The sequence below is a fragment of the Saccopteryx leptura genome, chromosome 9 (genome assembly GCF_036850995.1).
Source record: "Saccopteryx leptura isolate mSacLep1 chromosome 9, mSacLep1_pri_phased_curated, whole genome shotgun sequence".
Taxonomy (NCBI): Eukaryota; Metazoa; Chordata; class Mammalia; order Chiroptera; family Emballonuridae; genus Saccopteryx; species Saccopteryx leptura.
Window position 1 is genome coordinate 47,351,763 of NC_089511.1, and position 13,362 is coordinate 47,365,124.

The 13,362-nt window shown below is 50.6% G+C and overlaps 1 protein-coding gene across 1 annotated transcript; it reads left to right on the forward strand.

The window, feature by feature from the left end:
• Nucleotides 1-337: 337 nt before the first annotated feature.
• CYP2S1 (cytochrome P450 family 2 subfamily S member 1) lies at nucleotides 338-11,087 on the forward strand. The gene is made up of 9 exons (XM_066349110.1): nucleotides 338-718; nucleotides 1,798-1,963; nucleotides 4,635-4,784; nucleotides 5,190-5,350; nucleotides 5,500-5,679; nucleotides 7,418-7,559; nucleotides 8,637-8,824; nucleotides 10,547-10,688; nucleotides 10,772-11,087. Exons 1-9 carry the CDS (start codon nucleotides 536-538, stop codon nucleotides 10,951-10,953), a joined length of 1,494 nt encoding a protein of 497 aa, XP_066205207.1. The 5' UTR covers nucleotides 338-535; the 3' UTR covers nucleotides 10,954-11,087.
• Nucleotides 11,088-13,362: the final 2,275 nt, after the last annotated feature.

Consider the following 13,362-nt stretch of genomic DNA (forward strand, 5'->3'; position numbering starts at 1 on the left):
TTAAATCCCAGCTCCGTCCCTTGTGAACTGTGTGGCCTATAGCACCTACCGATTTACTTCTCTGAAGGTCAGTTTCTTTATTGTTAAAGGTCACGTCCCTCCTCCTAGTTCGTGGTGAAGATGTCAAGTGCTGGAGAAAACTGGCTCAAAGACACCACACAGGCACGCACAGGCGAACGAGCATTCAGATTACAATGAGGAGGGAGATAGGAGCTGGGGAGGGCGGCGCGGGGTCACCGCCAGGCTCGGGGTGTGGCCTCCCGGAGGCTGCCAACATCTCTGGCTTCCAGGTTCCTCCAATTTGCCCACGCCCTACTTGGGGCCCCGGGCGCTGTCTCCGCCCCGAACCTGGGCGACTGGAGAGAAAGCTATTGGAAAAGGTGTCCCCGACACCAGGCGGAGGGGAGAATATTCTGCCTTTACGCAGAGTGAGGGGCTCGTTTCCTCGCCTCCCTCCACCTGATTTCTGCGGGAAGAGAGCTGCCCCGGCTGGCCCTGCAGCGCGGAGCTCCGGGAAAGGAACCAGCCTGCGGAGATGGAGGCGGCCGGCACCTGGGCGCTGCTTCTGGTGCTGCTGCTGCTCCTGTTGCTGTCGCTGGCGCTACCCGGGACTCGGACCCGGACCCGGAGCAACCTGCCCCCCGGGCCCTCACCGCTGCCGCTGCTGGGGAATCTCCTGCAGCTCCGGCCCGGGGCGCTATACCTGGGGCTCTTGCGGGTGAGGAGCCGCGGGTGCGCCCTGGCTAGGAGCGGGGGTCCAGGTTCAGGAGAGGGAGGGACTCTCTCCGAGGAGAAAAACGGGAGTGCCAGGCCAGAGAGGTCCTCGGGTATCCTAGGGAGGAAGCAAGCAGGGGTCTCAGGGCAAAGGGGCGAAGGGTGTCCTGGGGTGGGGAAGGAGCAGCGGTCCAGGACTGGAGAGGTGGGTCCCTGGGGAGAAAGGATGGAGGACCAAGGCTAGGAGAGGCAGAGGCTTCTGCCCACGGGATTCTGAAGTAGGCATGAGAGCTGGGAAGCAGGATCCAGTGGCAGGGGTCCCAGGGCAGAGGAGACCTCAAACTCCTGGAAGGCAGAGGGGTGGCGAGAGAAACACGAGCCGTTGAACAAGAAAGAAGTTGATGATGTGGTGTTGGTGGGCTTCTCCCTAGAGGTAGTTGGGTAGATACCTGTGATCTCCCCTGAGAGTGGGAAGAGAAGAAGAGGGAGAGGTTCCTGGTAGGAAGTAGAGACAGAGGCTAGAGGTTTCCAGGAACTTATCTGCAGAGAATCACGGGTGTGTATGTGGGGGGTGGGGGGCATGAAGGGACTCAGAGCTCCTCGGACAGAGAAGGGTCAGGAGAGCAATAAAGAAGGTCAGGCAGTTCCAACCTTTGGGATTGGTGGGAAGAGGCCAGAGGTTCCCCATTTGACAGGAGCCTGGGGGGTGGGACTTCCAGGACATAGGGGTTCTTAGGGAGAGCTGGCAGGTGCTCAGCAGTATGTGCTCCAGAATTTGAGGGTTTAGCAGTGATTGAAAAGGGTGGTTAGTCTTGGGGTACAGGGAGTTAAGGAATTATAGAAGATCAAAGCCTAAGCTGCCCGTTTTTGCTGCCAAATGTTTGAATTAGGAAGGTCGGGGTGGGCTCTGGGTTGTCACAGCTCGGAAGTTAGGGTCTGCAAGAGGCAAGAGAATGGGAAGGAGAGAGTGTTGGGGCAGGAGTTTGGGGACCTGGTGGGTGGTTCCTAGCAGGTATGGCGGGGCCATGATGGAGACACTGAAACTAGAAGAGGCACCGCCCCCTTCTTCCTCCCTGCCCTTAGCTGAGTAAGAAGTATGGACCAGTGTTCACTGTGCACCTGGGACCCTGGCGGCGCGTGGTGGTCCTGGTTGGACACGAGGCTGTGCAGGAGGCCCTGGGAGGTCAGGCTGAGGAGTTCAGTGGGCGGGGGATAGTGGCAACGCTGGACCGGACCTTCGACAGCCATGGTGAGTCTTAAGTGGAGCTTGATGTGCTGCTGCTACTTCACTCAGAGCCTGCCTTCATTTTCTGGTTATGTGACCTTTACCCATGGCTTAGAGTCACTGGGCCTCTGTTTCCTCATCCATAAAATGGGGTCACAGTAGTGCATGTACTTTGGGTTGTAGTGAGGATTGAACGAGGACAGAGCCTTGCACAAAGCAAGCGCTCAGCAGTCCCCAGAGTGCAGTAGTGAATACTCTGGTCCAAGAAAAAAAAAAAACAGTGCTGGGAGGAAAGGGTAAGCTTTCCAGGCACTAGGCACTGACTGATATGCAAACACAAAATGCAGAAGCAATTCTCATGCTAAGACTGAAAGCTGGAGTCCCGCACAGCAGGGATAAACAGCCCCAGCCAACCCCCTACAGTGCCTCAGCTAGTGGGGAAATTAAAACTGTCACAAGACGGTGACAGTCTGGAGAGGTCAGAAGTGGGGGAGGCACTGGCAGAAGGTCAGAGCCAGGATGGGGGAAGCTCTGGGACTCTGGATAGGAGGAGGTTCCTGACCCAGCCTTTTTGCTGGAGGATGTCCAGGAAGTCTGAGTGAAAAGCCGGGTGTCTGAGCTGAAACTCTCAAGATGAGTAGGAAGGATGTTCTAGGGCAGTGGTAGTCAGCCCGGTCCCTACCGCCCCCTAGTGGGCGTTCCGGCTTTCATGATGGGTGGTAGCGGAGCAACCAAAGTATAAATAAAAAGATAGATTTAACTATACTAAGTTGTTTTATAAAGATTTATTCTGCCAAACTTAGCAAAAATCCAACACAAAGTACTTGGTAAGTAATTATTATTATATGCTTTAACTTGCTGTAATTCTGCTTTATAAATTTTATAAAGTAAAGTTACTTCCCTACTTTATAAGTCACCATTACTTTGGAACCGGTGGGTGGTTAGAAAATTTTACTACTAACAGAGATACAAAAGTGGGCGGTAGGTATAAAAAGGTTGACTACCCCTGCCTGTTCTAGACAGAGACCGGGAAGTACAAAAGCATGAAGATCAGAAAACCATTCATTTGTTCAACTGACAAGTTTTCATTATGCCTGGCCCTGCACTGAGTACTGGTGACACAGAGGTGACTGAGATAGGTGGGATGTCCTGTCTTACTCTGAGAAAGGTGGGCTTGCAATAAGGCAATGAGGGAAGAAAACAGAATTCTAAAATGAGAGGAATAGACTTGAGAGCAGGACACAGGATCTGTACAGGTCTGGGGACAGGGTGTGGGGAGAATGGCAGGAATCTGGAAAGTTTTCTCAGAGGAGATGGCATTTGAGTTGAGATGTATGGGATGAATGGAGTTAGGTCAGGGAGGATGAAGAGGTGAATGATCCAAGCAGAGGAAACAGTAGGAAACAGCCAGAGGGGGGAACCCTGACACCTTTGAGGAAGTGAGAGAAGCCAGTGTGATTGTAGTGGGATGAGTAATAAAGAAGTGGGCAGAGCTGGGCAGACAGGGCTGGAGTCACACCAATGTTTGGGCTTGGGTCTTTTAGGAAGTGATAGATTTTAAGCAAGGAAAGAGTATAGGGTTAGAACAATCCCCTGTTTGCTGTGTAGGAGCCTAGGGAAAGGACTGGGCTGGGCTAGGGCTAGGGCCTTGAGGTTAGAAGGGTGGCGGTGGTTGGGAGAGGAATCCAGGGCTCAGAGCAAGGGGCAGAAGATGGTGGACTGAGAACATGGAGGAGGAGAGATGCTGAGGCCAGTTGGGGACACAGTGGAGGGGTGGGTGAGCAGGGGACATCCAGGAGGAGGCATCCAGGAGACTACTACAGGTAGGAATACTGAGCTCAGAGAAGGGAAGGATCGGTTTAGAGTAGATTTCTTGTATGAAGAAGAAAAACAGTGCAGTTCCATCCTCCTCTTTCCATGTTCAACCTTCAAACAGCATGGGGCAAGGAATCCGATAAATGTTGTGGTAGGTGGATGGATAGGTGGGTGGGTGGATGGACAGATAGAAGGAATTCAATAGTAATCTATAAATGTTGGGGTGGGTGGATAGATGGATGGATGGATGGATGAACGGACGGATGGATAGATGGGTGGATGGATGGAATTCAGTAGTACTCCATAAATGGATGGATGGATGGATGGATGGATGGATGGATGGATGGAATCTAATAGTACTCCATAAATGTGGATGGATGGATGGATGGATGGATGGATGGATGGATGGATGGATGGAATTCAGTAGTACTCCATAAATGGATGGATGGATGGATGGATGGAATCTAATAGTACTCCATAAATGTGGATGGATGGATGGATGGATGGATGGATGGATGGATGGATGGATGGATGGATGGAATCTAATCGTACTCCATAAATGTTGGACTGGTTTGGTAGGTGGATATATAGAACCAAATAGTGCTCCATAAATGTTGAGATGGAAGAAAGGAAGGAAGAAACCTTCACTCACCCTGGTTAATCACAGGTGCCTGCCTAATCCCAGTTACCATTTTCTCAAGAGAATGTCACCCTCTGATCAAAGATTGGGTATTTATTAAGTACCTCCTGGGCTTGGCAGATGTTGCCTCAAGACAGGGCCTGACGAGCCTTCCTCGAGGCACCTCACTGGGAGGAAGAGGGTAGTCCTAGGGAATGGGAAGAAGAGCCAGTCCCTCCTTGAGTATATCCTTCTGTGCAGGGGTTTTCTTCTCCAATGGGGAGAGATGGAGGCAGCTGAGGAAATTTACCACACTCACTTTGCGGGACCTGGGCATGGGGAAGCGAGAAGGCGAGGAGCTGATCCAGGCGGAGGCTCAGTGTCTGGTGGAGGCATTCCAGGGAACAGAAGGTCAGCAGGGCAGGGTCAGCCCAGGGTCCCTGGGGTCCTATGTGAGTGTGGGGAGGACCTTCCCACAATGCCTGGGCTGGGGGCTCTATTCACCTCCACCTGTAGCTCCTCCTTCACCTCTGTCTTCGTCCTGCTGTCTCCCTGAGGGTCTCTGTGTCCCTGGTTCTGTCACATCACTTTCTGCCTCTTTTCTTTCTCTCTCCACTTCTGTTTTTCTCCCTTGTAAGGTTGTTTCTGTCTCTCTACTTGGCTGTTTGTCTGTCTCCCTATCTATCTCTTTCTCTCTTTCCTTGCCTGTTTCTCTGGCCCTGTATGTCTGCCTCTGACTCTATGCCTATCTCTTTGTGGTTGCATCTGGCCCCTGAGGCTCCATCACAACACTCCTACTTGCCCCCTCCCCACCAGGACAGCCATTTGACCCCTCCTTGCTGCTGGCCCAGGCCACTTCCAATATTGTCTGCTCCCTCACCTTGGGTCTCCGCTTCCCCTACGAGGATGAGGAGTTCCGGTCTGTGGTGCAAGCAGCTGGTGGCGTCCTGCTGGGGGTCAGCTCCCCATGGGGCCAAGTAAGCCAAGCGACATCCCTCTCCAGCTATCATTCCCAACGGCTCCTTCCTACCTCTTCCAGGAGACCCCCAGAGCACGCCTTCCACCTGCCTCTCCACCCTGGTGCAGGGCCAGGCTTCCCTGGAAACAGCTGTCCTTCTCCCCACAGACCTATGAAATGTTCTCCTGGATCCTGCAGCCCTTCCCAGGCCCCCACAGCCAGCTGCTCAGCCATGCGGGCACCTTGGCCGCCTTCGCCGTTGAGCAGGTGCAGCGGCACCGGGGGAAGCTGGACACCTCAGGCCCTGCTCGTGATGTTGTGGATGCCTTCCTGCTGAAGATGGCAAAGGTGGGGGAGGTTAGGGTTGGGTAGGGGGCTCCTGAATGAGGCGCTGGTGGTTTGGCTGCCTCCCACCTGGATGTGGCTGGGAATCTGTAAACCATTTCTCTTCCTTTCTCTTTCCTCTGCAATTCTCTCTCTCTCTCTCTCTCTCTCTCTCTCCATGTCTCCGTGAATTTGTGTTGGCATGTGTATGCATATTTCTTCTTTCTGGTGCATTGTTCCCTCTGCCTCTCCCCACCCCCGCCCCCACCTCACGCTGCTTGGGTCTCTAGCATCTCTTCTTTTCTCCGCCCAACTCAGCCCCATGCTCAGTGACCTGCCACTAGCAAACACTGCCTTTGTTTCACCCTACCCCTGTTCCGCCCATCCACACAGGTATTTCCTATGACTTACAGTCATTTCCTCATGAAAGCTTGCAATAGCAAATTATACTAATAAAGTGTGCTTTATTAATTATATAAGGACATTTTATTATTATGAGAAAATAAGAATTAAGGTGACTTGCAGATGTAACTAGTTTTAGATTGTACAAACATTGGAATTATGTGAGATATTCAGGGCCACATCCTTTGGATAAATGCAATCAACTTGTTCATAGAGAGAGAGAGAGAATTTTTTCTTATCCTTGTGGCCTCATTTCTTTTCTCTTTTATTTTTTAAAATTAAGAAAAATTAATTGTAGTAAAATATACATAAAATTTACCATCTTAACTATTTTAAGTGTACAATTTAATAGTGTTAAGTGTATGCACATTTTTGTGCAACCAATCTTCAGTACTCTTTTCCACTTGCAAAGCTGAAATCCTATGCTCTCTAAACAACTCCCCATCCCTGTCTCCCCACTTCTGGCAAGCACCGTTCTACTTTCTGTCTTCATGAATTTGCCTACTCTGGGTACCTCATATAAACGGAACCATACAGTATTTGTTTTTGTTTTTGTTTTCTTTAAGATTTTATTTATTGATTTTAGTGAGAGGACAGAGAGAAAGGCCGTGGGGAAGGAGCAGGAAGCATCAACTCATAATTGTTGCTCCTCGTATGTGCCTTGACCGGGCAAGCCCAGGGTTTCAAACTAGCAACTTCTGTATTCCAGGTCAATGCTTTATCCACTGAGCCACCACAGGTCAGGCTACAGTATTTCTTCTTCTTTACTGGTTTATTTCATTTAGCTTAATGTCCTCAAGGTTCATCTGTGTTGTAGCTTGTGACAGAATTTCTTTATTTTTAACATTCAATCATATTCCATTGTATGGATAGACCCATCAGCCGTCAACGGGCACTTGGGTTATTTCTACCTTTAACTATCGTGACTAACACCACTATGAATACAAGTGTACATATTCTCTTCGAGACCCTGTTTTCAATTCTTTTGGGGAAAGCTCAGAAGTGGAATTGCTGGATCACATGGTAACTCTATTTTCATTTTTTGAGGAGCTGCCATTCGATTTTCCATAGCAGCTGCACCATTCTACATTCCCACCAGCGGTGACAGTGGTTCCAATTTCCCCACATCCTCACCAACACTTGTCATTTTCTGTTTGTTTATGATGGCCATTCTCTTTCATTTTTAAAACACTTCAACCAGAGAGAATAATATCAAGAGCCCACTTCCTGGCTTTCCCGAACATTTATTTAAACTCCTGACAAAGCTTGAACTTGTCGTGCTGCACCCCACGCCTGGCAGGGCTGGGCCTCTACTCCCTGCAGGTGTGTTCTCTGAGGCCCTCTGCCTGCTTTCTCCCAGGAGGAGCAAGATCCAAGCACAGAATTCACTGACAAGAACTTGCTGATGACTGTCATTTATCTGCTGTTCGCCGGGACGGTGACAGTCAGTGCCACTGTCCGCTACACCCTCCTGCTCCTGCTGAAATACCCTCAGGTCCGAGGTAGGGGCCTTTTCCACCAGCCAGGCCCTGGGAACAGAAGTGAGGAGTGGGAGGAATGATGCTCAGGACAGTGGGTAGCCTGAGTCAGAGCCTGGAGGTGATCATAAACCTGGCATCTGGGGTGTCTGAGCAGCAAGAAGTGGGGGAACTGCTGGCTTCCTCATGAGGCATAGTGAGAAATGAGGCAGGATGTGCCTCGGGGCCTCGTCACCTAATCCTGAGCAGTGGGGAACCATGGAAGGATGTTGAGCAGGAGAGGGAAAGGTCAAACTGGCATTTTAAGAAAATTCTTTAGGCTACCGTGAAGTGATGACAGAGGATGTCACCGTGAAGTCTTTCCGAGGAGGAAAGACTGGGTAAGGAATGGGTGGGAGAGGGCAGGGCTAGGTCCAACTGTGGAGAGAAAGAAAGAGGCCAAGTAGGCAAGTGGTGGACAATGGTGGCAGAGGGAGGCATCCAGGGACAGGCCCAGGACTCGGCCAGGGGTCTAGGGGACCGTGGGGCTACCCTGAGATGGGGACAGAAATAATGAGAGGCTGTTTCAGGGGAGACACTGAGACTAGATTGGGACACTTTGAGTATGAGGGGACCAGGGCTGCCTGTGAGGAGGCATCCAGGAGGATCAGGACTAGAGATAAAAAACAAACTGGGATCTTGAGAGCACAGGCAGAAACTGCAGCTGGAATGGTAAGAGGTGGTGCAGGGCTGGTATGAAGTCCCAAGGCACTCCAGGTCAAGTAGGTCAGTGCTGTTGAGCCACGGGGGGGTGGGCTGACATGGAGTATGGGACTTGGGGTGTGGAATGGAGTCAGCTGTGACTTCAGCTCTCTGGGCCTCAATTTCCTCATTTGGGAAATATGGATGGATACTGAGGGAGTTAAGAAGAGAGATGTAATGCCCAGTGCACAGGATGTGGGGGACCCAGGTTCAGTAAGGGTTGCCTCTCCTCCCCCCCATCCGCCAGATTCCCCCTCCCGCCAGCCTCACTCCTAACCGCAGCTGCTCAAGAAGATGTGGTTTTCAAGGAGAGGTTCTCACCCCACCTCTGACCTCTAACCCTCCTCTTTTTGTGGGCAGAGCGCATGCAGGAGGAGCTGACAAGGGAGCTGGGGGCTGGCCGGGTGCCAGGCCTGGGGGACCGAGCTCGCCTCCCATACACGGATGCGGTTCTGCATGAGGCACAGCGGCTGCTGGCGCTGGTGCCCATGGGGATACCTCGCGCGCTCACAAGGACCACCTCCTTCCGAGGGTACACCCTGTCCCAGGTGGGTGAGCGCCACTGCACGCCCAGCAGTGTTTCTGCCGTGGGCCTGAGGCTGGTGCTGTGTCTCTCTGACCTTTTCTGGATCTTGATCTTTCTTTCGGAACCGTACTCTTTCTCTCATTTCCCTCTCTCTTGTTGCATCTCTCTCTCTCTCTCTCTCTCTCTCTCTCTCTCTCTTTCTATATGCATTTCTCTGACTCTAGGCCTCAGTTTCCCAATATGTCAATGGATATCCTAATTCTACCCTGTCCCGAGGTGGCTAGGACCATCAGATGAAGGGATAGGCCATCACTCTCAGCCTCTGCTGCAAACACACAGAATCAGTCTCTTCCCACCCACTTTCCCTCCCTACACACACACACACACACCATCCCCATCTCAGTTCCTGCCTCTGCTGCAAACACACGTAATCAATCTCTTCCCACCCACCCCCCTACACACACACAGACTCACTCACCCACTCACTCACTCATTCACTCACTAAATCTGGCCCCTCCTCAGTTCCTGCCTCTTCATTAGAGAACAACTCAGAGCCAGCACCACCAGGGGGCGATGTCTCTCAAGAAACCTAAGACACCTTCAACAAGCTGCTCCCTCCTTGGGCTTCCCTGTAGTAAAACCAAATCCATGGCAGTTAGAATTCCAGACTACTGTCTGGGACCTTGGGCAAATCACTTCCTCCTCTGAGCCTCCATCCACTCCTCCTCTATATTGGGAAAGATAAGAGTATCAACCAAATTGTACGGAATATATAAGACAATGCTTATAAAACATCAACTCGGCCCTCAGCACTGGGGCTGGGAGTTCTATGTACAAGGCTGCAGCAGGGACTATTGCTAGTGCAGAGTCTGTGCAATGGCAACCAGTACGGATGGTAACAACAGTAATAACAGGCACCAAGATTGAGGACCTGCTCTGTGCCAGGTGTTTAATCTTCATCTACACCACTTACATGACCATTTTACAGATGAAAAACTGAGGCCCCGAAAGGTTAGAAGACTTGCCAAGCTCACTCAGCCTACAAGCAGTCAGGACAAGATACTAACCAAGTCTATGCTTTACCACTGCTATCTACCTTTCTCTTACTTTAACAGCAATAATATGACCCTGTCTTTTCCTGGAGTCCCCACACCTCCCCAACTCAAAGCCCAGTAGCCAGAGTTCCCAGCAACAGAGGCCCCTCCCCCTCCCCTCACTCCCCACCTTCCCTCCTCCTCCACCACAGTTCTGGGAACATGGTAACTGACCTTGGCTAAAGGGGCTACCAGTCTCCCTGAACCTGGCAGGGGAGCCTTCATGGATAGCCCTCACCCACCCACCGTTGCCTTCACCTCCAAAAGACCAGAGTGGCTTAGGATAGCCATAGCTGAATCACAGTGAACCCTTAAATTTAACAAGGTCTGCTGTCCTTGGGCAAGTTGCTTTCATTTTCTGGGCCTGTTTTCCCATCTTTAAAATGGGATTATATTAGTAACTGTTTCCTAGACTTGTTAAACTATTTAGTAAGTTTACATGTGTGTTTAAGTGGAAGACATGTACCTATTACATATAAGGAAATATATATAAAAAGCTTAATAAATTGCTTGACCCGTAATAAGCTTGTTATATGCTGATGCTATTACGTTTTATGAACTGGTGTCCCCAACACTCCAGACTCTGTGCTCTGCCGTTGGGAACCTGGGCAGTGAAGGATATTTGTAGCTCTGTTATGATTTCCCCTCAGGGCACTGAGGTCTTCCCCCTCCTGGGCTCTGTCCTGCATGACCCCGGGGTCTTCGAGCAGCCAGAGGAATTCAACCCAGACCGGTTCCTGGATGTGGATGGAAAGTTCAAGAAGCAGGAGGCATTCTTGCCCTTCTCCTTAGGTATCTGCTAGGTCTGTCCCTACCCACCCACTGTCTGCGGTATGAGGAGGGCTGGCCCAGCCTTATCTCCCTCTGCCCTCCAGGTAAGCGTGTCTGCCTTGGAGAGGGCCTGGCGAGAGCAGAGCTGTTCCTCCTGGTCACGGCCATCCTGCAGGCCTTCTCCCTGGAGAGCCCGTGCCCGCCTGGTGCCCTGAGCCTCCAGCCAGCTGTCAGTGGCCTTTTCAACATCCCCCCAACTTTCCAGCTGCAAGTTCGGCCCCGCTGATCTCCACCGCACCCCATCATGTGGACCAGATGACGGACAGGCATTGGGTGGTGGCAGCCTCGACATGTCTATGTCCAGAGCCACAAGTCTACACCACAGGAAACCACATTCACATAAACACTTGTAGCTGTTTTCAAGAGTCAGTCTCACAGATGTTCAGCCTGCTTGTCCACAGAGCCACATTCACTGTCCCGCGCAACTGTTGAGGCATACAACCACACACCCATACACAACCACGCACCCATACACAACCACCAGGAAACTCAGCCACACCAGCTTTCTACAGACATAAACTCAGTCTGTCTGAAATCACAACCACATGCCCAGATAACCCATGAACTTGCACATAACATTAACTCCCCTGGACTCACTACCCACATGTGGAAATTCAGCTGCCACCAAAACAGCCACCATGTTCATGGCCCACATGCTGTTCACTCATCAAGCTTACCGTACCATCATCTCTGGGGGCCTGGTGCAGAGAACATGTACCTTCCTGGATCATGTCACCTCACAGAGAGACTGTCCTCAGCCCTCAAGTGACTGCACCACTATCTAGGCATATGGCCATTACCAGCCACACTTTTCCAACCACTGAACCACACAGCCAACTCACGGATGACCTCGTCCTGACTCCCAAATATCTTCCTACTGAGACAGAGTCGTAGCCCGGCCTCCTGTGCACCTACAGCCTTCAAGAACACCACTTTCCAAACAATCTATTTCAAAATTCTTCAAAATACAGATAAACACCATTGTGCAATTATGCACACGGGCCTGGGAACCAAGTAAACTTGGACAAACGGGGACCCTCAGATCAGAAGAACCACACACACACACACACACACATATATATATATATATATACATACACACTCCAGCTTATATAACTGTGTTGAAAACCTCCCTTATGCCCCCTTAACATACACACATACCATCCCTACTCAAAGTCCCAATTAAACTCAGGGGAAAGGACTAGATGACCAAGTAGCGACCAGACTCCAACTCCCTATGTCAGGGAAGATACCAGGTCTGCTGGCCTTGTGACTTGAAGATCCTTGTTTTGCAATAAAAGTTTGTTTCTGGCTTCTGGTCCAGCCCCGTGGCAGGGCCCAGTGTATGACAGTGTCTGACATTGTGAGTAAGAGGTGGGGATGGGGGGGTCCACCCCTCTCTAGAGGCTGGGCGGGAGCTGAAAAACATGGCCCCCACCCACCCTGACTGTTGACATCAGTACCAGATGTTGGTGGGGGAGGGGCCTGTCCAGGCCTCACTTCCGGTGAGGCTGAGTGGGGGCGGGGTGGCACGGAGAAGGTAGCTGGCCTGGAGAAGGGCCTCGGCCAGGGAAAGCTGGAACGTGACCCATTCCAGCTCTGGGAACTCTCCCAGTCTGAAAGCAGATGCTGAAACAAACCCCACCCCTACTCCCACCTCTTTCTCACCCTCTTCCTCCTGCTTTCTCTAAGAAAAGAAACCAGAAGCATCTTTTTTTTTTCTTTTTTTAAAAAAAAATTTTAATTGATTTGAGATAGAGAGAGAGGAAGGGAAAGAGACAGAAACATTGATCTGTTTCTGTAAGTGCCCTGACCGGGGAATCAAACCCACAACCTTTGTGTATCAGGATGATGCTCTAACTAACCAAGCTACCCAGCCAGGGCAAAGCATTTTTTGACTTGTTAATTTATCTAGTAAGGAAATTTTCAAACACAATAGTAGACAAGTACAATCACACCAGTCTCATTTGATAACCATCAGCCATCACTTCTGCTATTTTTATTTCATCTATCCGCTTTTCTGCTAGTTTTGTTTGTTTGTTTGTTTTTGTTTGTTTAAGTGAGAGGAGGGAAGATAAACCGACTCCCTCACGCTCCCAACTGGGATCCATCCAGCAACCCCCATCTGGGGCCAATGCTCGAATTGAGCAAGCTATCCTTTGCGCCCAAGGCTAATGCTCGAACCAATCAAGCCACTGACCGGGAGAGGGGAGGTAAGAGAGAAGGGTGAGAGGAATGGGAGACAAGATAGTCACGTCTTCTGTGTGCCCCGACCAGGGATCAAACCCGGGACATATGCATGCTGGGCCAATGCTCTATCCACTGAGCAAACCGGCCAGGGCCTGCTAGTTTTATTTTACCTATCACTCTCTTACAATTATTCTAAAGCAAATCCCAGAAAATAATTGAATATGCATTTCTAATAGTAAAAAACATCACCCCCCACCATATTTTATTGTGACAATTTTCAAACATGCAGCAAAGTTGAGGGAATTATTATTTGTCCCTGGACTCAGTTTGCTTTAGGACATTTCTATTCGCCTATACATCCAGATTATTTTCTAGGAGTTTCCAAGTAACTGTAGACATCAGTTTATCTGACCCTAAATGCTTCAGCAATGCACATATCATTAAA

Excerpts from the sequence above, each read along its gene's own strand:
- CYP2S1 (XM_066349110.1), top strand. The coding sequence starts at position 536 with ATGGAGGCGGCCGGCACCTGGGCGCTGCTTCTGGTGCTGCTGCTGCTC. Across the intron at positions 5,351-5,499 it reads TCAGCTCCCCATGGGGCCAA|ACCTATGAAATGTTCTCCTG; the intron begins GTAAGCCAAGCG and ends TTCTCCCCACAG. Across the intron at positions 5,680-7,417 it reads TCCTGCTGAAGATGGCAAAG|GAGGAGCAAGATCCAAGCAC; the intron begins GTGGGGGAGGTT and ends GCTTTCTCCCAG.